The 27,252-nt window shown below is 47.2% G+C and overlaps 1 protein-coding gene across 1 annotated transcript in view; it reads right to left on the minus strand.

The window, feature by feature from the left end:
* Positions 1–27,252, minus strand: part of RPS6KA5 (ribosomal protein S6 kinase A5) — a 66,183-nt gene that overhangs the window by 29,672 nt on the left and 9,259 nt on the right. Inside the window, exons 2-4 of the mRNA XM_044272112.1 lie at positions 11,134–11,205; positions 4,571–4,789; positions 946–1,061 (exon numbers count right to left, since the gene is read on the minus strand). Of these exons, the coding sequence (XP_044128047.1) occupies positions 946–1,061; positions 4,571–4,789; positions 11,134–11,205 (407 nt within the window). The remainder of the gene's footprint in view (positions 1–945; positions 1,062–4,570; positions 4,790–11,133; positions 11,206–27,252) is intronic.

A 27,252-nucleotide genomic window follows, 5' to 3' on the forward strand; every position in this document is an offset into this window, starting at 1 on the left:
AATCTAGACGCTGAAAAACCTACTACTTTTCAAAGCTGAGGGTCTGTCACTCTTGTATCCAGCGCAGACAACCCTCAATTGGCTATACGCTTGAGGCCTCATGCACACGGACGTTGTTTTGGTCTGCATCCGTGCCGCAGTTTTGGCGGCTCGGATGCGGACCCATTCACTTCAATGGGGCCGCAAAAGATGCGGACAGCACTCCGTGTGCTGTCCGCATTCGTTGCTCCGTTCTGTTGTCCGCAAAAAAAATATAACATGTCCTATTCTTGTCCGCGCTTTGCGGACAAGAATAGGCAGTTATATTAAAGGCTGTCTGTGCCATTCTGCAAATTGCGGAACGCACACTGACACCATGCGTGTTTTGCGGATGCGCGGTTTGTGTGCATGAGGCCTGACGCTGCACAAATGTCTCTGATAGTTTATTACATTGCGTCAGTGCAGGTTAAATGTATCGGGCTGAAGCTGAGACTCATTACTCCGCAGAGGAAGAGGATCGAACTGTAAATGCAGGGTCAATGAATGCTGCTCATACAACACATTATAGCTACTCTATGGAGGAGGGGGGATAACAATAACGACACCACGAATTCTGGATCCACAAGATCTGAGATAATGCTCCAGTCTATTATAACTGGTGATCACCTGAGCAGAATGTGAGCAAATATTGTTTTATAAGGCGTGCATGAGATCCTGTAAGTGGAATTATCCTTTAAGTGCCTGCATTTATGAGCTCTTAGCATAAGCGCCATAAAAAACCCACAAATAAAATAAAAGCAGTGGTTAATCAGTCACTTACAACCAGGCTCCCTGGCGCTGCGCGCTCCTCCTCATCGCCAATTTCCGACAACGTAAACCCACTATTTTTTCCTGCGCCACCTACGCCTCCCACAAATGCCGAAACGTGTTAATGCATAAAAAATAAAATAAAATTGCAAAACAAACCTTGTGCAGGTGCTCGAGGGCCAGTACAATCTCCCCGATATAGATTTGTACTTCACTCTCTGTGAATTTCTCCCGCTGCGATAAATGCGTAAAAAGCTCGCCTCCGTTAATATAATCTGAAAAGAATAAGAACCACCGAATGGATTATTTAAAAGGGATGTTACAACCAGTTGAGACACACCTTATGGAAGCCTTTGTGGGTCTGGATGTATTGCTTAACTTGCCCCTCCTGGAGGATGGACTATATCTACATTCAGCCAGTTCTGGGACTTAAAGAGCATCTGTCAGCAGTTTTGTACCTATGACACTGACTGACATGTGCGAGAATCTAAACGATTCATTGATTAGTACCTGGCAAGAATTACGTAATCTAAGGCATTAAATACCTCAAGGCCTCAGGGAAGGGAGCACACTACTCCAAAGCGCAATATGGCAGCTTGAAGGGCATCTGTCAGCAAATTTGTACCTATGACACTGGCTGACCTGCTGAAGGCATCTGTGTTGGTCCCATGTTCATATGTGCCCGCACTGCTGAGAAAAATGATATTTTAATATATGCAAATTAATCTCTAGGAGCAACGGGGGCGTTGCCGTTACACCTAGAGACTCTGCTCTCTCTGCAACTGCTGCGCCCTCTGCACTTTGACAGCACCAGGTATGACGTTTTCACTGCTTGGTACTGTCAATCGAAGTACAGAAGGGGCGGCAGTTGCAGAGAGAAATGAGCGTCTAGGAATAACGGCCCTCGTTGCTCCTAGAGGCTCATTTGCATATAATAAGACATCATATTTCTCAGCAATGCGGGCACATATGAACATGGGACCAACACAGATGCCTTTAGCTGCCAAGTGCACATGTAACAGGTCCGCCAGTGTCATAGGTACAAAACTGCTGACAGATGCCCTTTAAATACTGATAACCTATCCTCAGGATAGATCAGCATATCTGACTGGTGAGAATCCCACTTACGGGATCTTTGTTGATCAAGCTTTTGTTAGGGGCAGCGCTGCTGGGGCGAGCGATACAGCCTCTTGCTCGAGTTGTGACATTACTTCCATTGGTCATATGGCCTTTCTGCAGCTCTGTCCTATTCAAGTGAATGGTATGAAGCTGTAATACCAAGCACAGCCACTATAAAATGTACGGCGCTATGTTTTGGTATGCTTAATTGTAAGGGGTGCCGGGAGTCAGACCCCCACTGAAATAATATTGAGGACAGGTCATCTATATGTAAGTCCTGGACAACTCCTTTAAGTCTATTACTTGATGTATTAACAGCGCTGGCACCTCCTGAACCAGCTCCTCTTCCTCCTTTCCTATTTACAGTGCTGAAGAACCCATTCTGTAGCTCTGCCATCTCTTGATTCCCAGTGACCAACTTCCCGGGGGGGGGGTAATCTTTTCTATCCTCTCTTGTCATTTACAACTAAATCTGCCCACACAATGGTGATGAGGAAAATGATGAGTTCGCAGCTCGACTCACAAGTTGCTGTGACCGTAATCTCAGAATCGCAAAAAAATCAACACTGCTGGTTTCTTTGCGATTCTGGGTTCTCAGTAACTTGCAAATTGCACTGTGTCCCCATTAACTGCCCTGCCACGTTCTTTGATTGTGCTATGGGTGTCAACGCCGAGATCGCCACCTAGCCCCAGCTTTATTATCTGGCGTTTTACAATGTATGGGTAGTGTTGAGCGACTTGTGTTTTAAGTTCGGCGTCTAAAGTTCGGGTTATTGAAGAATCGCGTTATGGATTCCGCTACCACGGACCATAACTTATGGTCCGTGGTAGCGGAATCCATAACGCGATTCTTCGATAACCCGAAATTTAGACGCCGAACTTAAAACACAAGTTCGCTCAACACTACGTATGGGTAACCACCTCTTAAAACACGCGCATTGTTTATGGTGTTTTTAGTGGCACTGGGTCATGTACATACATTTTCTTAAGCCGGTTTTTCCAGCCTTCTAGAGAGAAGACTACGGGGGGGGGGAGGGAGAAACATATTCAGATTTCATGAGAATTTTACAGCAGATTCTGCATGAAAATCTGCATCAAATCCACCTCTAATGACACTGAATGGGGTTTCCACAACCCCTTTAGGGCACAGCCACACGCAGCCAAAGCAAATTTCTGTTGCCGATTTTGCCTCGGTTCTGCAGGTTTGATAATGCGGATTTGCTGCAGATTTCCCCCTATGCATTGCAAATGCAAATCCAAGCTGGAAATCCACAGCAAAAAGTGAAAACACGCACCGCAAGTGAATTTATGCTGCAGATTTTTTTTTAAGCACAGTGTGGAAGAGATTTTTCTACCGGCAATTCCACGCTGGAAAATCTGCAGCAGAATTTTCAATACACTATATGTGCCCCTAAAATGGTGCCATTAAAAAATACAACTTGTCCGGCAAAAAACATATAGCAACGTTGACAGAAAAATTAAAAAAGTTATGGCTCTCAGAAGAGGAGGATGGAGAAAGGGGACGGCAATGTCTAACTGAGAATATTTTAAAAGCAAGGAAATCTGGGCAATAACTGCTGCAGTGGTAGCCATATTGCTTGTCATCCAGCTTTCCATGTTAAAGATACAGCCCCCCCCACCCCAAAAAAAAACAAAAAAAAACATTCCAATCAACATCCTTCATCCTTTACAGAGTGTTCACTCCTCTCCACCAGCAGATACAGAGCATAATGTTTCCAAACACCATATACAGTATTTTTCGCTTTATAAAACACCGTTTTTTTACTCCCAGAAGTGGGGGGAAAATGGCAGTGCATCTTATAAAGTGAAAACTAGTGGGCGCTTTCATTATGAAAATTCTCACTAGTATGCAGGAGGTGCGAGGAGAGCCGACTGTGGGCTGCCATCTTTAGTAAGGTTAGACTCACCTGTCCGGCGATGCACAGGTAAGCCCGAGCAAATGCGGTCACCGGGAGCAGGCAGTTCCGAGAACAGCCCGATGAAGGCACCCGGCGGCTGTTATCGGAACTGCCTGCTCCCGGTGACCGCATTTGATTTCAGACCGGCTCGCGGCACAGGCACAGGTAAGGGCTTACCTGTGCATCGTCGGACGGGTGAGTCTAACCTTACTAAAGATGGCAGCCCGCATGTGCTCGCTGGCGAACACTGCAAACTGACCATCAGTGCTGCTAGTGTTTGTTGTACTCACCGCTCTCTGGTCTTCCTGTATGCAGTCAGGTCACAGTGCAGCATGGGCCTAGAGAAGACTAGGGAGTGTGACTGCGGGAGAGACCTCCGGATCTGCAGAGCGGCGGCGGAGCAGGAGAGGTAAGTTAATTTATTTTTACCTCTCATGGGGGTCTAATCTGAGCTCAGATTGGAGGTCTGATCTGAGGTCTGATGAAGATTGGGGGTCTGTTCTGAAGTCTGATGAAAAATATATTTTTTTTTTCTTATTTTCCGGTGTGTCTTATAAAGCAAAAAAATATAGTACATGTTTTTCCAGAAAGAACATTTTTGCCTCTTGCATACTAAACCCTCCATTATATCATCCTGTCACTTACGGTACATTGTTCTCATCCTCCTCATGGTGGAGGTCACAGGCACCAACCACTATCCCCTCACCCCCAAAAAAAAGAAAAGAAAAAAAAGAAATAACTCTTACCCAAAATGAGATGAAGTTTGGTGTCTGTCTGGAAAGCATAATGGAGCGTGACGAGGAATGGAGACTGCCGGATGTGCTCCAGCACCTGACGCTCCGTTCGTGTGTGCTCCGCTGTCTTGGCTTTTTGGATTATAGTCGCCTTCTTTAAAACTTTCATCGCGTATAGCTTCCCGGAGTCGTGGCCGCTGATTTTCCGCACCAGGAAAACTTTGCCATATGCTAGAAAACACCAAGTATTTTTGGTTACTAGTCATAATAAATACGGGATTCTGCATGGGCTAGGAGTTTCCATAGTGGAAAATTAGATAAAGTGCAGCCAAAATTTGCAAACTGAGGGGGAGATTTATCAAAATTAACAAACTGGCTTATGCGGTTTTCACACCTAAACTCCTGAATATTTCCGGATTATCAGGTCCGGAGATTGGCTGCAGTTGGCCTTTCACACATGTAGCTCTCACCCCGGAGATGTTCCATGTCGGGTGCGTTCTCACTACAGAGGAAATGTTCCAGGTCCCTAGGTAAGGGGCAGGGACTTTAGGCATGGTCTACTGTGATTTTCTGGAACATTTACTGCTGTCTTCACATATGCGGAGTTAGTACTAGGGCTAAGGGGAGAAAGAGTCTGGGTAAAATCCGGGACAGATATTGCGGATGTGTGCGATCACACATACAGCCCCTCCAGGTAAACTCCAGAAAATGTCAGGATTCCACTCTAAGTGTGAATGGGGTTTAAGTTACCCAATTGGAACCAAATTCTTTTCAGAGCTCCTTTGGCAAATGAAAGAATCAATCTGATTGGACTCCTATGACTCCTCTGTCCCCCTTTTTTCTTCTTTCCCGCTTCTATGTGCACAATGCTTCCCACATCCTCCGATATCAGCACACCTCCATACACATAGAAGGTTGGACGGAATTGACAGCTTCGTCCAACTTTGCTCTAATGCATAATGCACCTTACACTTCTCGTCATATTACCTCTTGTGAGGCCAAGCACAGGGTCTGCAAGTCTCCATGTAATCCTCCTGCTAAGATTCCCTCACTCCAAGATCTATCAACGGCCAGCGTGTCCTCATTTCTTTGCTGCAAAGGACATGAGGGTGCTACAGAGCACCCACTGAAACTGCTGGGTCCCCCAGAGGGATGCTACTCTTTGCAAAACAGGGAATCTGCTCTGCTCCAAACAGAAGAACCCTGTAAGGCCGTTTATTTTTACGTTCTTCTGATCTGTCAGAAAAACAAAGGAAAAAAAAAAACGGATCCTGTAGTTTGAGCATCCACTATGCTCACTTATGCACATTTCGCATCATAAGTAATTTCTGTCTGAGAACCGTTACTCCGTCTAAAATAACGTACATGCAGGACTTTTTTTTTTCGTAACGGATCTCAGACGGAAATGGCTAAAATGGATGCCAAATGTGCATAACTGATGCTTTAAATAAAGGATCACTTTTTTTCTTTATTTTTCTGTTCTTCTGAGGGATCAGAAGAACGGAAAAATAAATGGTGATGTGAACCCAGCCTAAGGCTTCGTTCACATCATCGTTCAGCCTTACCGAAAACGGAAAGGATGGATTTGGCACAGAAATGAGCTGAACGGAACCTAAGGACCCCATAGACTCTAATGGGGTCTGTTAGGTTTCCGCTCAGAAGAAGATTTTGGAGCGGAAACAAAAGTAGTGCATGAAGGACTTTTGTCTCTGCTTCAAAAATCTTCTTCTGAGTGGAAACCTAACGGACCTCATTAGAGTCTATGGGGTCCTTAGGTTCCGTTCGGCTCAGTTATGTGCCGAATCCGTCCTTTCCGTTTTCCTGCTCCGGAGAACGGAAAGGCTGAACGGTGATGTGAACGAAGCCTAAGATGAACATTGCAGTAATAAATAGCCACTGCAAGCTTCACCTTGTGTCTTTCCTATGTAACTGCAACAAACTGATGAAGAAAGAGATGTCCCCGAGAAGACAATCTGCTGACTGCTCCAGCAGGACTTCCCCCGGTGGGTTGAGTAACACCACTGACTCTGAAGCCACAATGACACACCTAGTTTTATGTTGCACAGATGCACAGTTTACAGCTTCTTCCCGCTGCTGCTACTACTATTTCTACACAGGTATGTGACTATAAAAGGTTTCCTAAGGACCTTTCACACAGGGTGAGGATCGGAAAAAGTATCGGAGACGAGCGTTTGTAGGAGAGCTCGTTTCTCGCCTACCGCCCCCTTGTAAACGCGCCACTGATCACCTGAGGAATGAGCAATTGCTGGTTTGTCAGGTGATTGCATCTTTTATGTGACACAAAAATGTCTCCTTCATCAGCAGTACATCGGCCTAAGAAAACAGGGATCTGCTGCCGTAAAAAAAAAAATACATCTGTACCGACTGTATCGCCGAACATCCCCTAGCACCGCTGCATGTAAATGCACATAACAAACGGGCAATGATCGGAAACAAACGTTCATAGGATGGGAATATTTGTTCCCAATCATTGCCTGCTCTCGCTGCCTTTGAAAAGGGGCCTTAAAGGGGTTCTCTCACTTCAGCAAGTGACATTTATCATGTAGAGAAAATTAATACACGTCACTTTCTAATGCACTTTTATTGTCCATATTGCTTCCCCCGCTGGCTTGATTCATTTTTCCATCACATTATACACTGCCTGTTTCCATGGTTACGACCACCCTGTAATCCAGCAGTGGTTGCGGTGCTTGCACACTATGGGATAAAGCGCCGGCCTCTCTGGTGGCTGGGACCTTGAGAGTGCGCATGGACCGCTGCTTTTTCCTATAGTGTGCAAGCACGGCGACCACTGATCGATTACAAGGTGGAAACGAGTAGCATAGAATGTAATGGAAAAATGAATCAAGCCAGCAAGGAAAGCAATATGGACAATCACAATACATTAGTATGTGCTGAAGTGAGACAACCCCTTTAAGACGTTACACCCGCCATACATATATAGCAGAGATAATAGTACCCATGTGATAAACGCAGGAGAAGATGGTTTTACCAAGCAGTTGCTCTGTTTTTGGCAGTATCTCAAAGTGATGCAGAGGGCGTGCCACAAATCTACTGCGCATGTTGCACAATAGGTGTTCAAAAGAAGATCAGCGTCTATATGCTGCCCGCCTGCGAGACCAAAAGAAATCTTGCAGTGATTGGGGCCGTGCTGCAAATATAATACAAGCCTGGGTCAGGAGAAGGGCAGTTTCAGATGCTTTTACGTATAAACATGCATTCACACTGTGTTGGCAGTGCATGGGAGGCATACGTTGGGAGGATCTCTTGACAGATGCCTCCAACATATGCCCATGTTAAAAAAATAATATATATATAGTATGTGGTATACATTTTTGACAGATCGCCTTTGTATGGCACGGCATAGCAGACCATGCTATAATGACGTATACCAGTACACAGTTTTTACAAAGGTCAGGTGAATGAGACCCTATGGATATACCCAACTCCTCCGCCGGGAGCTTTCCTAATTTACACGGCAAAGGCAGCCTGAGACTGGACAGCTCGGTAAAATTAGTACTTTTCATTAGGCCCTGTATTTTTGGTCCGCATCCGATTCGATTTCAATGGGTCCCCAAAGAAATGTGGACAACACTCCATGGGATGTCCGCTTTCGTCTGTCCGTTCCAAAGCCCCGCAAAAAAAGATAGAACATGTCCTATTCTTGTCCGTTTTCAGGATAAGAATAGGCATTGTTACAATGGATCCGGGAAAAAAAAAAAAAAAAAACACGGATGCAACACGGACGTCATCTGTATTTTTTGCGGACCACAAAACACATACAGTCGTGTAAATGCCCCCTTAGTCTGTTAAAGAAAAAAAAAACGGAATCATACATTGGGGGAGATTTACAAATCAAAATGAGCCACATGCTTTGCACCACATTCATGACGGCAAAATGCATCAAAGTGCGCCAAAATTTTAATAGTTGTTAGAAACTTGCATCCATCATCAGCCCAGTTTTCAGACCGTCCGGTGTAAGTTACACTGTCTAAATCTTAGATATTATTAGCAAATCTGCCCCATTTTGTTTCAATTTCATGACTTCTTCAAGAATTTATTACGGCCCCCTATACCAGAAACTAGCGTTAAAAAAAACGGTGCAGGGTCACGTTTTGTAACTGTTTAAAGGCACGGGCGCCTAAATTTGGGGAGTGACGGAGGTGGGGCCATCATCCCGACAAATTCCTGGTGCAATTGACAATATTACATCTACTAAAACACAAAGGGGGTTTAATTTATTATGACATCCTATAGCATGCCTCGGCAGTGCGAAGGATATCAAGGTCCGATGTAAAATGCAGGCCTTTGATGAATGACCCCTTAAGTCTATTAGAAAGTTGCAGAGTTTTTTTTTATTTCATTTGACAAAAATGAAGCTTTTTAGAATGAACGCCCCCCCCTCCCCCCCCCTTATGTACAGTATCCACAATGCAGTCCAACAGTTTTGATAGCTGCGGCCTGGCAAGTCACTGGTGCCATTTTATAGATAAAACACCCAGTGTCAATTGACTGAGGACAATCGAATGTGCCGCCTACACAGAAAACTTCAGAAGCCAACTCAATATATGGAGGAGTTAACTATAGGAAAATGTCAGGATGAGAGCCGGCGAAAGACTTTTAGCTGCACAATGCTTGTTAAAAGGGGACTGACATCTTGAGATTTCAGCTACAGTCTGACCAAGTATGTTAGGCACACTGAGCCCCCCTGCGGTACTGCCATACCATGCCCCACTAGCTGTAGTATGTACAACGCTATCATTCCCAAGATGCAATTTTCTTTAAAACTCTGCACATATAGGTGATAAGGTTGTACGTCAAAAATCGTGACTTTTCTGTGATTTTACGTAGCGCTTGCCGCTTTTGAAAAAACTGGGTAGGGGTTAGCAGGAGGGGCCTAGCCTTCCACAGCCCAAAAGATTTACTGCAATTGAGGTTCATAACTGGCGTCAATTTGCTTTACTGATGCGTGGACTGCCCGCTCCAGTGCATTTTTATTTTATTAAAGCCTATCTGTCAGCAGATTTGTACCTATGACACTGGCTGACCTGTTACATGTGCAATTGGCAGCTGAAGGCATCTGTGTTGGCCCCATGTTCATATGTGCCCGCATTGCTGAGAAAAATCATGTTTTATTATATGCAAATGAGCCTCTAGGAGCAACGGGGGCGTTGCCATTACACCTAGAGGCTCTGCTCTCTCTACAACTGCCGCGCCCTTTGCACTTTGATTGACAGGACTAGGCAGAAGTAATGACTCTTTCACTGCCTGGCCCTGTCAATAGAAGTGCAGAGAGCGCAGAGCCTCTAGGTGTAACAACAACGCCCTCGTTGCTCCTAGAAGCTCATTTGCATTTACAGGTGAAACTCGAAAAATTAGAATTAGAATTAATGCAACTTAAAAGGTGAAACGAATATATGAGATAGACTCATTACATGCAAAGCAAGATATTTCAAGCCTTTATTTGGATGATTATGGCTTACAGCTTATGAAACCCCAAAGTCACAATTTTGAGGTCCCCTTTGCTCAGGGGATATGGATTAATTAGCTGACTAGAGTGTGACACTTTGAGCCTAGAATATTGAACCTTTTCACAAAATTCGAATTTTAAGCTGCAATAATGCAATTCTTTTTCATTTGCATTACTGAAATAAATGGACTTTTGCACGATATTCAAATTTCTCGAGTTTCAGGCTACTTTCACACTAGCGTTCGATCGGATCCGTTCTGAACGGATCCGATCATAATAATGCAGACGGAGGCTCCGTTCAGTACGGATCCGTCTGCATTATTTTAGCATATAACAGCCAAGTGTGAAAATAGCCTCGTACGGATCCGTCCAGACTTTCAATGTAAAGTCAATGGGGGACGGATCCGCCTGAAGATTGAGCCATATTGTGGCATCTTCAAACGGATCCGTCCCCATTGACTTACATTGTAAGTCTGGACGGATCCGCACGCCTCCGCACGGCCAGGTGGACACCCGAACGCTGCAAGCAGCGTTCAGCTGTCCGCCTGTCCGTGCGGAGGCGAGCGGAGCGGAGGCTGAACGCCGCCAGACTGATGCAGTCTGAGCGGATCCGCTCCATTCAGACTGCATCAGGGCTGGACGGCTGCGTTCGGGTCCGCTCGTGAGCCCCTTCAAACGGAACTCACGAGCGGACCGACGAACGCTAGTGTGAAAGTAGCCTCACCTGTATGAAAACATTATTTTTCTCAGTAATGCGGGCACATATGAACATGGGACCAACACAGATGTCTTTAGCTGCCAAAGGCACATGTAACAGGTCAGCCAGTGTCATAGGTATAAACCTGTGGATAGATGCGCTTTAAGACTGGCGTACCAACTGCCAGTCGTAATAAGTTCTCCCCACAGCGTCCAATGGAGCGTGCTAAAATTTCATACAAATAAAGGTAATACGGTCATGAACGTAAGGCCTGAGGGTGCATTAAAATGTTGCGGGTTTGCATAGATTGAAGCAAAACTGAGACAAAACCGCAAGACAGGAATGCAACTGCTATATTAAAATGATGGGTTTCTTAACGTGACCTACCTCCTGTACCCAGGACCTTCAGGAGCTCAAAGTTCTCGATTCCAACCTTCTCTGCATGTCCTGTCAAATTCGCTATAGAAAAAAAAAAAGTAAATTTAAATTCATTAGACATAAAGGGGCCAAGTTAATTAGCGAAGCATCAGAGCGGCCGTACATTATCTTTACATCCCATTATTGATCAGATAGAACACGTCCGGCTCAGGCTCACATCTAATCCAGCAGACCGATCTCATTCAATCACCGCTGGATTCATTAAAACTTAAATGTGTAAGAATCTGACTCAACAGGAGGGACAATCAGTGATGGCACGAATACAAGGATATAACAATAAAAACCTGAAAGAGTCAACATCTTACTAATGGGGTTCCGGTAATTAATACCCGATCCTATCCCCCTACATCTGCCATCTGGGGAGAGTGGGGGACCCCATACACATTATATAGTTGCCCGCTTAAGCAAATTTTTTTGTATGAGCAGATTTATATTCTTAATGGGTCCCTAACTTTTCATAAAACTGTTGATGACATACACAGCGTTCCACATTATGACACTTAAATCCAAATTTGCATAATAAAGATGTAATTTTTGGTTCTTTAAATAAACTCAAGGATGGTACCGTGTCTCGGGGCTCTTTGAATCACTGAACTCAATCTCAAACACCTCTGATAATTAGCTTTCCAGGTGTGCCCAATGAAAAGAAAACTGCTTAAGGCCGTGTGCCAGCCTTGCCCATGCTGCACGGGCATCAACCATTTGCCCGCTGCCAGCGGACGCAGGCCCATTCACTTAAATGTGGTCCGCGATTTACATGGCAAAAAAAGTAGTGCATGCACTCCTTCTTTGCGGTGCGGAGGCACGAACAGAAGATCCACAGAAGCACTCAGTAGTGCTTCCGATCTGTGACGCTATTCCTCACCATATCTCCCGGAATGCGGACCCATTCAAGTGAATGGGTCTGCATCCCCAGATGGAGGGCACGCGGTCGGTGCCAGTGATACGGTGCACACGGCCGGAGCAAGTATATTGCGGACCCACTGTTTGTGGGCCGAAATACGGGCAAGGCCAGCACACAGTTGTGTGCATGAGGCCTAAGAAGGCCAGATAGTGTTACCCTAATGACCTATACAGCAATGTGTACCCCTATAGTCAACATGCATACAAATATTCATCCAAGAACCTCAGTGTTTAGCCCAATAATAACCGAAATACTAAACCCATCAATGTGCACCCTTATGTGTATCCCTATACTTACCAAATAACCCATCTAGCTGTGTGAACACTACTGTTTTTGTTTTGACTGTAGGATCCATTGTAATTTGCTACAATGTATCAGTGCAGACTGAATACAGCAGCAGCACTAATACCCCCTTCTGTCCTGGACTCCAGGCTCACAGCTCTCCTGGGGTAATAGCCATGAGCCTGGAGTCCAGACCTGAGGGAGATTTGTGCCGCTGACGATCTATACATCAGGAGCGATCACAATATCTTGGACGGTGGTTACGAAGGAAATCTTGTTGTGCAGCACAATGCACGGATAATGCCGGGACATGAAGGACTAAACTGGATTCACTGCTGGGAATAATGACACCCAAGTGGATCCCACCGGGGCAGCGGCACATTACAGTGCCTTGAAAAGTATTCACCCCCCTTGACTTTTTTCATATTTTGTTACATTACAGCCTTAAGTTCAACGTTTTGTTAATTTGAATTTTATGTGATAGATCAGAACACAATAGTCTAAGGCCTCTTTCACACTTGCGTTGTCCGGATCCGGCGTGTACTCCACTTGCCGGAATTACACGCCGGATCCGGAAAATAGCAAGTGTACTGAAAGCATTTGAATACGGATCCGTCTTCAAAATGCTTTCAGTGTTACTATGGCAGCCAGGACGCTATTAAAGTCCTGGTTGCCATAGTAGGAGCGGGGAGCGGGGGAGCGGTATACTTACAGTCCGTGCGGCTCCCGGGGCGCTCCAGAATGACGTCAGAGCGCCCCATGCGCATGGATGACGTGCCATGCGATCACGTGATCCATGCGCTTGGGGCGCCCTGACGTCACTCTGGAGCGCCCCGGGAGCCGCACGGACGGTAAGTATACTGCTCCCCGCTCCCCACTACACTTTACCATGGCAAACAGGACTTTAGCGTCCCGGCAGCCATGGTAACCATTGAGAAAAAGCTAAACGTCGCATCCGGCAATGCGCCGAAACGACGTTTATCTTAAGGCCGGATCCGGATCAATGCCTTTCAATGGGCATTCATTCCGGATCCGGCCTTGCGGCAAGTGTTCCGGATTTTTGGCCGGAGCAAAAAGCGCAGCATGCTGCGCTATTTGCTGCGGCCAAAAAAACGTTCCGTTCCGGAACGGAAGACATCCTGATGCATCCTGAAGGACGGACTGTCCATTCAGAATGCATTAGGATAATCCTGATCAGTATTCTTCCGGCATAGAGCCCCGACGACGGAACTCTATACCGGAAGACAAGAACGCAGGTGTGAAAGAGCCCTAAGTCGGTGAAGTGAAATGAGAAAAATATATAAAAAAAATATTGTTTAGAAATAGGAAACAGAAAGTTGGCATGTGCGTATGTTGGAAAGTTGGCATGTGCGTTGGTTAGGAAGCCCATAAAAAGTTCTGGTGCAACCTATTACCTTCAGAAGTCCCATAATTAGTGAAATGATGTCACCTGCGTGCAATCTCAGTGTCACATGATCTGTCATTACATATACACACCTTTTTTGAAAGGCCCCAGAGGCTGTGACACCTACCATAAGCAAGAGGCATCACTAACTAAACACTACCATGAAGACCAAGGAACTCTCCAAACAAGTAAGGGACAATGTTGTTGAGAGGTACAAGTCAGGGTTAGGTTATAAAACAATATCCAAATCTTTGATGATCCCCAGGAGCACCATCAAATCTATCATAACCAAATGGAAAGAACATGGCACAACAGCAAACCTGCCAAGAGACGGCCGCCCACCAAAACTCACGGACCGGGCGAGGAGGGCATTAATCAGAGAGGCAGCACAGAGACCTAAGGTAACCCTGGAGGAGCTGCAGAGTTCCACAGCAGAGACCGGAGTATCTGTACATAGGACAATAAGCCGTACGCGCCATAGAGTTGGGCTTTATGGCAGTGGGCAGAAGAAAGCCATTACTTTCAGCTAAAAACAAAGGCACGTAGTGAGTTTGCGAGAAGGCCTGTGGGAGACTCCCAAATGTATGGAGGAAGGGGCTCCGGTCTGAGGAGACTATAATGGAACTTTTCAGCCATTAAAGATAACGCTATGTCTGGAGCAAACCCAACACATCACCCAAAGAACACCATCCCCACAGTGAGACATGGTGGTGGCAGCATCATGCTGGGGACTGGGAAACTGGTCAGAGCTGAGGGAAAGATGGATGGTGCTAAATACAGGGATATCCTTCAGCAGAACCTGCACCACTCTGTGCGTGATCTGAGGCTCGGACGGAGGTTCACCTTCCAGCAGGACAATGGCCCCAAACACACGGCTACAGCAACACTTGAGAGGTTTAAGGGGAAACATGTAAATGTGTTGGAATGGCCGAGTCACAGCCCAGATCTCAGTCCAATAGAAGATCTGTGGTCAGACGTAAAGATTGCTGTTCACAAGCACAAACATCCGACCTGAAGGAGCCGGAGCAGTTCTGCAAGGAGGAACAGGCAAAAATCCCAGCGGTAAGATGCGGCAACTGCTCATAGAGACTTATCCAAAGGGACTTGGACCTGTGATTGCCGCACAAGGCGGCTCTACAAAGTATTGACTTCAGGGGGGTGAATAGTTCTGCACATTGACTTTCTGTTATTTTGTCCTATTTGTTGTTTGCTTCACAATAAAAAAAATAATAAATAAAAAATCTTCATAGTTGTCGGCATGTTCTGTAAATTACATGATGCAAATTCTCAAATAATCCATGTTAATTCCAGGTTGTGAGGCACCAAAATACGAAAAAAGTCAAGGGGGGTGAATACTTTTGCAATTTTTTACATTTAGTCCTAGACTACTGATTGCCTCATCTTGCCATGAGTTTTTTTTTTTTTTTTAATACTTCTGTACTAAAACTTAACTTTTATTGTCCGACTTTTTAGTCCAGCGGCTTTCGCCGTGCTGCGCAGGAGCTCCGCCCCCATCCCCATTATAATCAATGGGGATGGAGCGGCGGTCCGGCGGCACGGCGAAATAGCCGCAGTTCGGATCCGCAGTTCGGTGAACAGCCTGTCGGATCCGTCCTGCCACAAGTGTGAAAGTACCCTTAGTACAGAAGTATTCAAAAATAAAAAAACACCTGGCAAGATGAGGCAATCAGTAGTCTAGGACTAAATGTAAAAAGTGTAAGTAAGCCTCTACATGTGTAGGGTACATATGTAAAGTGAGAATACTTTTGCAAGGCACTGTATATAGCAAGATGTGCAGATCCTGCTGCCCTATCCTATGGCCGATGACCGACCGCACTGCAGAATATTCATAGAAAAGTTGTGTGCAGACTGGCTAAATGGTACATATGGGTACGAGGAGTGATGCCAAAGATCCAGCTGAAAAGGCTTTGTCACCATTTGACCTTTACCAGATCCCATAAGGGCATTATCCTAAATATGTCAGAAGAGCTTCAACTGAAAGCTTACTGGAGATACAGGGTACATACTGGTACTATATACTGGAGATACACAGTACATACTGGTACTATATACCATATATACTGTATACTGGGCCTATATACCATATATACTAACTGGAGATACACGGTACATACTGTGACTATATGCCATGTAAACTCTGTATACCGTATATACTGTATACTGGAGATACACGGTACATACTGGTACTATATGCCATGTATACTGGTACTATAAACTGTAAGGCTTTTGGAGATACTTTAATAACCCCTTCCAGCTTTATGCAAGTCAACAATTCTTAGGCTACTTTCACACTAGCGCTTGATCGGATCCGTTCTGAACGGATCCGATCATATTAATGCAGACGGAGGCTCCGTTCAGTACGGATCCGTCTGCATTAATAACTTAGAAAAATTTCTAAGTGCGCAAGATGCCTGAGCGGATCCGTTCAGACTTTCAATGTAAAGTCAATGGGGGACGGATCCGCTTGAAGATTGAGCCATATGGTGACATCTTCAAGCGGATCCGTTCCCATTGACTTACATTGTAAGTCTGAACGGATCCGCTCGCCTCCGCACGGCCAGGCGGACAGCTGAACGCTGCAAGCAGCGTTCAGCTGTCCGCCTGTCCGTGCGGAGGCGAGCGGAGGCTGAACGCCGCCAGACTGATGCAGTCTGAGCGGATCCGCTCCATTCAGACGGCATCAGGGCTGGACGGAGGCGTTCGGGTCCGCTCGTGAGCTCCTTCAAACGGAGCTCACGAACGGACCTATGAACGCTAGTGTGAAAGTAGCCTTAATTGTAGGTCTTCTGAGAGCTCTTTTGTGCGAGGCATCATTCACATCAGGCAAAGCTTTTTGTGAAAAGCAAACCCAGAACTGGTGTTTTTTTTTAATCGGGCAGGGCAGCTGTAACCAACACCTCCAATCTCATCTCATTGATTGGACTCCAGTTGGCTGACACCTCACTCCAATTTTATAACAAGACACGGAGGCTTCGTATTGCTTTTCTCCTTCTTTACTGAAACCAACAGCAGCAAAGAATTAGCATAAAAAATTAGGGACAACCCCCAACAATCCCTCCCAATAGATAGTCCATAAATAGGTCCTCCTCTGAGATCTCATCCTCTTTCTTTGCTGCTGCCCACAGCAGATAAGTACCTCTCGTTTTTACAGTTGTTTTAATTCCTTTAATTGATCTTATAAGGGCCTTTATGTCCTTATATACATAGGGTTAACTCTATTGACCGCTATTATTGTCCCTGCGGTCGGTTTTTATTCTATGATTTCGGTCTAATTGTGAATTTTTCCCAATTAGGGTCTTATTGTCTTGTTATTCATTCTTAGTCATTGTTGTTTCATTGTTGTTTCTTTGCGCCGCATCGCCGTGTGTGCGACGCGTTCTTCTATACTCCCATCCTGGTTGTTCCCTCCCCTCCCCCCCTCCCTCTTCCACTTACTTCGGGCGCCATCTTCCTGCTGTCGTCTAGCCGTTCGCGCTTCTTGCCGCCCGAGGTCCCGCTCATCGCGGGATTTCGGGGGGCGGTTGCGGGGGAGGGCGGGGCGCACGCGCCTCGCGAGATTCGCGGGCGCCATCTTACTCCACCCTGTATCGCTACAGCGCTGGGTTTGGTCGCGGTCGCGACCATTTTAGCGCACCTTTTCGCATCATCTGTAGGAGGGGCGTGTCGGAGCTCCCTCCACCCCCTGCTTTAATCGGCGCCATCTCGCTTCATCGTGTGACACGGTCGCTGTCCGCTCCTGTCTGCCTGGTATAGTTAGTTTGCCATCGCTCTGTTCTGCCCCTACCAGGAGTGACTAACTCCTTCATCATGTCTCTCCCTGCCGATGTTCCCTCTGCCCTTGGGGATCCCCCCACTACTCCTGCCCTACTTCCTGCAGCTCCTAATGCCAGTCATGCTGAGCCTCAAGTGATGGATTTGCAGCAGTCAATCTCTGCAGCAATAGCTAATGCCATGGGAAATGTTTCTTCCATGATCTCCCAATCTATTTCCCAGGCACTTAGGGCGCAAAACCCTGTCACCACCCCACTGATCGATGCTACCCCAGCTACCTCCAGAATTGATTGTACCGATGGCTTAGCTCCATCAAAAGACGGCGTGCATAGGTCACGCAAGAGAGCCTGCCCGCGCCGGGCGGAAAAAGCGCGCCCCTGGAAATCGGCTCGGGCTCGTCCCGAACCCAGTTCCGACTCTGAAGTTGAGTCTGAGGAGGAGGTTTTTGATGAAGATCAGTATAACTCTGATCTGGACCTTGAAGGGGTCCGGGTGGCTGACGAAATAGACCGGATTTCTTCCCCCCCCCCTTCTAGTTTGGTTCCGGATGCTAACCTTCCAGGATCCAACCCCCTTACTGACCCGCAGGGCGAACCCCTGTTTGATCCAGACAACCTCCACCACCCAAGGTCGGCTGAATGGTTGCCTAGTCCGCATGTGGCACAATACCTGGAGAATAGGGTTCGGAAACCTCTCTCTAAGGAGACCAGGAATAAGCTGAAGGCTGAATGCCCCCGTCCCTTAATCCCGAATAAAGTGGGCGAAACGCCCAACGTGGACCCTAAAATGGTCCAATTTCTTTCTAAGTCGGGTTTTAACCCCCGTAAGGGCCTAGACTCCGCTCTTAGAGCTTGCCAGGACAAACTCTTGGACAGTCTAGGGCCCATGACAAAGATATTTGAATTGGCGGAAACCGCCAGGATTGAGGGTACGGCCATAGACCCAGAAGAGCTTAGTGGCTGGGCGCAACGCGCCATTTGTTTGATTGGAAACGTTAATACCTCGTTGTCCATTGAACGTAGGAAGGCACTGCTCATGAAAATTGAGCCCAAACTTACTAACATGGCCCTAACGGAAACGGGCAAGGAGGCTCAGGGGCTCCTGTTTGGCGATAGCTTTGTTAAAGATTTGGGTAAATTCGTAGGAGCATTTACTGCGCTTGATAAGGCGCAGAGTTCCATGCGTAGGGTCTTCCACGGGCGTGTCTCTAGCAGGGCCGGCAGTTTCAGGGGCCGACTGTCCGGCCGTGTCCATTTTCAGACGCGTGGAAACGCTCGAGGTTCCTATAACCAGAGACCACCATTCCAGGAACAAAGGCAACAGTCTTCTTTTTTCCCGTCCAGAGGTCAGCAGTTTCGCTCCAGGGGATACAGAGGCAACCTTGGATCCAGACGTCCATTGGGTAAGTCCTCAAAACCTGTGTGTTTCTTCCAGCCATTACATCGGGGGCAGACTCCAACATTTTTTGGCCGATTGGAATCGGGTTACCTCCGATCCGTGGGTTCTGGCCACGATCCAAGGGTTTCGAATCGATCTTGTGGTTTCTCACCTGTCGCTGCCACATCCTCATCCGCTGATACTCTCGAGATCGGCCCAGTCTTGCTTAGACCGGGAACTGCATGCCCTGGCGGGCAAAAGAGCAATAGAGAGAGCGCCTCCTCACTCCTTGGGGGTGGTCAGCAATATGTTTTTAGTGGAGAAGAAAGGCGGTCAGTTCCGTCCTGTGATAAACTTACGGAATCTGAACAGGTTTGTGTGTTACCGCCACTTCAAAATGGAAGGAATCCACCTGCTCAGGGACCTCTTACTGCCAGGCGACTGGATGGTCAAACTGGACCTGAAGGACGCTTATCTGACGGTCCCAGTGTCCCCACAGTCCAGGTCACTCCTCCAATTTTACTGGCACGATCTTCTATGGCAATTCACCTGCCTCCCGTTTGGCCTGTCGTCAGCCCCCTGGTGTTTCACCAAGTTAATGAGACCAGTGGTGGCTCGCCTGCGCAGCCAGGGTATCCGTCTAGTGATTTACCTGGACGATATCCTCTTTATGGCTCAATCCCCATCGGAGCTGTTAACTCACCTACGGACTGCCATCTCTCTTATTACAGGTCTTGGATTCGTCATCAACACCGAGAAATCCTGCCTTCATCCGTCGAGATCAATGGAGTTCCTGGGTTTTGTGGTGAACTCCACCGAGCAGACCCTATGCCTCCCTGGAGCCAAAATCAGGTCTATACGCAAGGAACTTCGTCACGTCCTGAGACTCCCTCAGTTGTCCCTGCGTCACCTGGCGCGCGTCATTGGCCTTCTATCCTCATCGATTCAGGCGATTTTCCCGGCTCCCCTCTATTACCGGGCATTGCAGAGACTGAAGATCGCCCATTTACAAGCAGGTGCGTCTTATGCGGACATGGTGTCGTTGGATCGCGAGACGAGAGACGAGCTCACGTGGTGGATCTCCAATCTCGACGCGTGGAATGGCAAGGCCATCGTGGGTCCTCAGCCGGATCTGATTGTGGAGTCGGATGCCAGTCTTCTCGGCTGGGGTGCATACTGCAACGGGGTTTCCACCGGAGGACCGTGGTCAGGCAACGAGTCTCACCTCCACATAAACGCTCTGGAGCTGTTGGCGGGCTCCTTCGCCATCCGCAGCTTCACCAGCGGCAGGATCTCGGCGTGTATCAGGCTCAGGATGGACAATGTGTCGGCCGTACGATATGTCAACGCCATGGGAGGTACCCACTCGTCAGTCCTTTCCCATCTAGCGAAGGACTTCTGGTCCTTTTGCCTGGACAAAGGCTTCACGGTAGTTGCGGAATACATCCCAGGACTACACAACACTTTCGCGGACTGGAGTTCTCGTCACTCATCGGACTTCAGCGACTGGAGGTTAGATCCGACGGTGTTCTCATCCATCGCATCGCTTTGGGGACCTCTCTCTATGGATCTTTTTGCTTCACGTTGGAACGCCCAGCTCCCGCGTTTCTACAGTTGGAGGCCGGACCCTCTGTCGGTAGCCGTGGACGCCCTTCTTCAGGATTGGTCGGGTCAACTGACTTACGCATTTCCCCCTTTTGCGCTCATTCCTCGAGTGCTATCTCAGGTCCGTCGCCAGCTCGCGGACTTGGTGCTCATAGTTCCCTTCTGGCAGGCCCAGTCATGGTTCCCTCAACTCCTGGAGCTGTTGGTGGAGGACCCCCGTCTTCTTCCATCGTCCCCGGATCTTCTTCGCGGCCCTCTGGATCAGCTCCACCCGCTAGTGACGGACGAGTCTCTTCGCCTGCTCGGGTGCAGAGTCTCAGGGAACGCTGGGGCGTCACAGGCTTATCGGGATCGGCTCGTGCCCTTCTGGAGAGCGCATGGGCCCCTGGCACCCGACGAGCGTACCAATCCGCCTGGAATCGTTGGTCTGGCTGGTGCATGGGGCGGAATCTGGATCCCTCTTCAGCTCCTGTAACTGACATGATTGAGTTTTTGACTTCACTTTACGACGAAGGCAAAGCTTATAGGTCCATTAATCTTTTTCGTTCAGCCATATCTTCTCGGCACCAAGGTTTTGCTGGTTGCCCGGCTGGGCAACATCCTTGGGTGTGTCGTCTTCTAAGGGGTTCTCGGTTGTCTCGTCCGCCTAGGCCACGTTTCTCTAGTTCTTGGGATGTTACGTTGGTTCTTCAATTTTTCTCTGGCTGGCCCCTCAACTCTCTTTTGTCTCTCCGGCAACTCTCGGCGAAACTGGTCACCCTGCTGTGTTTGATCTCATGCAAGAGGGTTTCTGATGTTAGAGCTTTGGACTTCGATGCTCTCTCTTTTATTCCTAGCGGTGTCTTATTTAATATTTCTCGTCGCACGAAAACTAATATTCAATCGGTTTCTTACCCGGCCTTTCCGGAGAATCCGGCTCTTTGCCCGGTACAATGTTTAAAGGAATACTTGGATCGCACCACCCCCTTGCGTGCCCCTTCTAACCCGCAATTGTTCATTTCTTTTCGCAAGCCTTTCCTTCCGGTTGCTAGTGTCACTCTTTCCCGATGGGTCAAGTGGATTCTTTCTCTGGCGGGAGTCGATACATCGATTTTCACGGCTCATTCGGTGAGGGGAGCTTCGGCTACCTCCATGACCGTGGCGGGTGCTCGTCTGGAGGATGTTTTACAGTTTAGCTGATTGGTCTAGGGCTTCTACGTTTAGAGAGTTTTATTTCAGGCCACCTCCACATGCCTTTTCTGCGGTGATTTCGTCGCTTTAAACTTGCAATACGAAGCCTCCGTGTCTTGTTATAAAATTGCATGATTTTCCTATTTCATGACGTAAAGTCATGATTTTATTAAAGACACAGAGGCGAGTATTGCCCCCCCCTTCTTTTGTTCCCTCCCTGTTGTTTCGCTTATATGTGTTATAGCTAATTACCAGATGTTTGCATTACGTGATGTCTTGTGTTATTTATACTAGTATTTATTTATTGGGTTACCTGTGGCCGCTATGGTTCTCCCTCATATCTGGTAAGTCTTTCAGTTCGGAAGCTTCCTCCTATTATTTTATATTTTTTCTTTCCATAGGTTGACTCCCGATATGTACCTGCCTACTGTGCGGGGTTGCCAAGCAGTTTGGAACCAGTTGGATTTGGTTTTTCGGTTGAACTTCGGCTCCAGTTCTCGGGTCGTATGCCAGGTTGAAGTTTCGGTGTGCTGTTCGGTCGGTTTTCAGGTGGTCCACATCAAAGAAAGAGGATGAGATCTCAGAGGAGGACCTATTTATGGACTATCTATTGGGAGGGATTGTTGGGGGTTGTCCCTAATTTTTTATGCTAATTCTTTGCTGCTGTTGGTTTCAGTAAAGAAGGAGAAAAGCAATACTCGCCTCCGTGTCTTTAATAAAATCATGACTTTACGTCATGAAATAGGAAAATCATGCAATTAGCTCTTGGAGATGTCATTAGTCTAAGGGTTCACATACTTTTCCCACCTGCACTGTGAATGTTTACATGGTGTGTTCAATAAAAACATGGTAACATGTAACTCTTTGTGTGTTATTAGTTTAAGCAGACTGTGATTGTCTATTGCTGTGACTTAGATGAAAATCAGATCACATTTTATGACCCATTTGTGCAGAAATCCAGATCATTCCAAAGGGTTCACATACTTTTTCTTGCAACTGTATATTAAAACATCATTTTTCTCAGCAATGCGGACACATATGAACATGGGACCAACACAGATGCCCTTTAATGTGACCCTGCAGCAGAACCCAAAATAAAAGGTGGCACCACCATGCTTGTGTGACCATTAACCAAGCACCCTTAGCAGTTCACACTACAGTACTCTACACAATATATTCTAGAGCTACATGGTACATACTATAGTAGTATGTACCATAGGTATATACGGTTGGTACCTGGCATACACTTCAAAAACCCAGGATACGCCACAGGGACTAGGGATAAAATGCAGATACCAGGGATGCACTATACAGTATATACTAGTTACACTGTATTTCATTACATTTGCTACTTTCCTTCTCATAGGACGGGCAGTGATGGGGTCTAGAATAGAATAGTAACAAGGCGTTCAGGACATGACGTGGTTAAACCCATCAGGGCCTCTCCACTATTTTATTATGGGAAGAGAACAGTATGTTCTAGCACAGGGAGGCAAGCAATTAGCAGAAAGCAATCCACAATTCTATTAAAATAATAGATGGTGTCCCAATCATTAATTGGATGCTGCGCTGACAGTGTCATGGATGAGGATTAGTCGTTTTTTTCCCTGTTACAAAACTATTAGGTAAAGAGTAGGAAACCTCTCAGCTTAAACAATAGTGGAGCACCCGCCTGCCACGTTTACTGCCAGCACGGGGCATATCCAGTGTCGGCCCACCAGTAAAATGTACTGCATGGATACATCGACATATTTCCTGCTCACACAGCAGCAAGACGCTACAAGATGATTGATTATGGGGGTCCCTGCAACCACGTTGAGAAGGCATGTCCTTGGGAAAGGAGGACACTGGATGTCCTGCCTCTGTACCTAGAAATCATCTCAGCTACAGTCCTGATCAAAAGTTTAAGACCACTTGAAAAATGGCACAAAATCCTATTTAGCATGGCTGGATCCTAACAAGGTTCCAAGTAGAGCTTCAACATGCAACAAGAAGAAATGGGAGCGAGACAAAACATTTTTGAGCATTCAATTTCATGAAAACAACGATTAAACTGAAACAGGCTGTTTTTCAGCTGATCCAAATTTTAGGACCACATGCCTTTAAAGGGAGTCTGTCAGCACATTTACCCCTTTTTAACAGTTCCCATAGCGCTGTAGCCGCAACACAGATGATTAAAACGGTACCTTTATATGCTTTTGTGGACTTGTAAAACTGCCAAAAACGAACTTTGATGCACATGTAAATGAGGGCTTGCAAGTGCCCAGGGGCGGCGTCCACCGCGTTGGTGCCCAGGCAGCTCTGCCTCTTCGGCTCTTATCCCCGCCCAGCCTCTTCCTCTGCCCGCCCATCTGTTTTCTCTCCCTCTCAGCGAGATCCCGCGCCTACGCACTGACTTCCTTGGTCGGGGCATGCGCACTGTGATGCCCATTGCTGGCACGGCATCGCAGTAGCTTATGCGCATGCGCCGGCTAACAGCGCGAAAACTGCAGAAACGAGGCGGTCAAACGGCGCAGGAGAAGAGGAAGAAAGCCGAGCGAGCAGCTGTCACTGCAGACACAGAGAGCCAAGAGAGGTAAATTTATCTGTTTGATCCGTTAGCCGGCGCATTCGCATAAGCTACTGTGATGCCGTGCCAGCAATGGGCATCGCAGTGCGCATGCCCCGGCCAAGGAAGTCATCGCGCAGGCGCGGGATCTCGCTGAGGGGGAGAGAAAACAGATGGGCGGGCAGAGGAAGAGGCTGGGCTGGGATAAGAGCCGAAGAGGCAGAGCTGCCTGGGCACCAACGCGCTGGACGCCGCCCCTGGGCACTTGCGAGCCCTCATTTACATATGCATCAAAGTTCGTTTTGGCAGTTTTACAAGTCCACAAAAGCATATAAAGGTACCGTTTTAATCATCTGTGTTGCGGCTACAGTGCTATGGGAACTGTTAAAAAGGGGTAAATGTGCTGACAGACTCCCTTTAAAAGGCCAAATCTGTGCAAAGATGTGGACTCATTGTCATTGTCTATCAGGTAGTCACACGTTGTGATGGCAAAGGCAAAAAAACTCTCCCTTTTTGAACGTGGTCGGGTTGCTGAACTGCATAAGCAGGGTCTCTCACAGCGCGCCATCGCTGCTGAGGTGGGATGCAGTAAGACAGTCATTTGGAATTTCTTAAATGAATCCTGAGGGTTATGGAACAAAAAAGTCAAGTGGAAGACCCAAAAAAATTTCATCAGCACTGAGCCGGAGGATCCATCTGGCCCCATAACCATCAGACGGCATCTGAGACTGAAGGGCTTCAAAAACAAAAAACGTCTTCAAAGACCTCGTCTCCTGGTGGAAGAAAGTTTTATTCTCTGATGAGAATTTTTTTTACCTTGATGGTCCTGATGGTTTCCAACGTTACTGGCATGACAAGCAGATCCCCCCTGAGATGTTTTCTACGCGCCACAGTGGAGGGGGCGCCATAATGGTCTGGGGTGCTTTTTCCTTCAGTGGAACAATGAAGCTTCAGGAAGTGCCGGGGCGTCAAACGGCCGCTGGCTATGTCCAGATGTTGCAGAGAGCATTCCTCATGACTGAGGGCCCTCGTCTGTGTGGTAACGACTGGGGTTTTCAACTGGACAACGCTACAGTACACAATGCCCGCAGGACAAGGGACTTCTTCCAGGAGAATAACATCACTCTTTTGGCCCATCCTGCGTGTTCCCCTGATCTAAATCCAATTGAGAACCTTTGGGGATGGATGGCGAGGGAAGTTTACAAAAATGGACAACAGTTCCAGACAGTAGATGGCCTTCGTGCGGCCGTCTTCACCAATTGGAGAAATGTTCCCACTCACCTCATGGAAACGCTTGCATCAAGCATGCCGAAACAATAACGGCGGAGCTACTCATTACTGAGTTCATGTTTGTAAGTTGGATTTCTGTTTCGGGGGGGTTAGTTTTTTTTGGAGGTGTGGTCCTAAACTTTTGCTCAGCTGAAAAACAGCCTGTTTCAGGTTATTCGTTGTTTTCATTAAATTGAATGCTCAAAAAATGTTTGGTCTCACTCCCATTTCGTCTTGTTGCATGTTGAAGCTCGACTTGGAACCTTGTTAAGATCCAGCCGTGCTAAATAGGATTGTTTGCCATTTTTCAAGTGGTCTTAAACTTTTGATCAGGACTGTATTTGATTGTGTCTATAATAAACTGGGGAGTTTCTTAAATAATTTACCCAGTTTTTTATATGAACTTGGACCCCTTTCACACGAGCGAGTTTTTCGCACTGAATCCTGACCCATTCATTGCAATGTGTCTGTGTACGTGAGCGTTGTTTTTCACACATCACTTCTGCGTTGCGTGAAAGTCACAGCCTGTTCTATATTCTGCATTTTTTCACGGAGCACGGGCCCCATAGAAGTAAATGGGGCTTCAGTAAAAAACGCATTACATCCGGAAGCAAGTGCGGATGCAATGCGTTTTTCCCTGATGGTTGCTAGGAGATGTTGTTTGTAAACCTTCACGCACGTGAAAAACGCATCAAAACGCATTTTACCCGCGCGGAAAAAACTGAACAGCTGAACGCAATCGCAGACAAAACTGACTGAACTTGCTTGCGAAATGGTGCGAGTTTCACTGAACGCATCCGGAGCCAATCCGTCACGCTCGTGTGAAAGAGGCCTAAGGCTGCATAATGTGCTGTATGTACACTGCCTAGTTACCCCTGTGGGCTAGTCCGAGCCTGGACATATCCCACAATGTAAATCCATGCTATTACTTATATATTACACTCCAGAGCTGCACTCACTATTCTGCTGGAGGAGTCACTGTGTACACTTGCTTGGCTGTTCTCAGAACTCCATAGAAAAATGAACGGAGCATGCTGGGAGTCGTAGTTGCTGCTGGAGGTTAGCCATCACTGCTATAGAAGGTCGAGTAAAAAGGAAAACGCCTCTTCTGAGACAGTAATGCCGGATAATGATGGGGGAGTAGTTTAAAGGGGTTATCCAACCCTAAAATGCCTCCCAATACGCCCGTGCCCCTCACACAAGTTGTACTTACCTGGTCCCACCCCGACACCACGTTGCGTGTTTGAAAACATCCGGCAACATGGGGGGCAGCCTGACGGGAACAAGCCTCCCTAGTGTCACTCACGATGCTAGGGAGGAGCGCAATGAGAGACCGGGAGACGCAGCGGCAGCCGTCCACGCATCAGTGCAAGGTAAGTATAACCTGTGTGAGGGGTCCGGACGTTTGAGTAGGCATTTTAGGGGTTGGATAACCCCTTTAAGTTTAAATTATATATCGGTAAAGGGGCTGCAGAGAACCCTGACCCCATAAGAAGCTCCTCTGCCTAATGAAAGCGCAGCAGCAGATTTTGCATTGGGGTCCAGGAGCTTGCAGCTAGGCCCGGCGAACGGCTTCCTTCAGTCGACTACAAGCCCCTTGATTCCCCCCATTACTTATAATGGCAGCTGTGCCACGAAAACCAGCGGCGTGCATGTCCCCTTCTCTTGCGAATATCGCTGAATGGCCCCTTCTAACATCTCGATAATTTACGCTGT

The sequence above is a fragment of the Bufo gargarizans genome, chromosome 11 (assembly GCF_014858855.1).
Source record: "Bufo gargarizans isolate SCDJY-AF-19 chromosome 11, ASM1485885v1, whole genome shotgun sequence".
Classification (NCBI taxonomy): domain Eukaryota; kingdom Metazoa; phylum Chordata; class Amphibia; order Anura; family Bufonidae; genus Bufo; species Bufo gargarizans.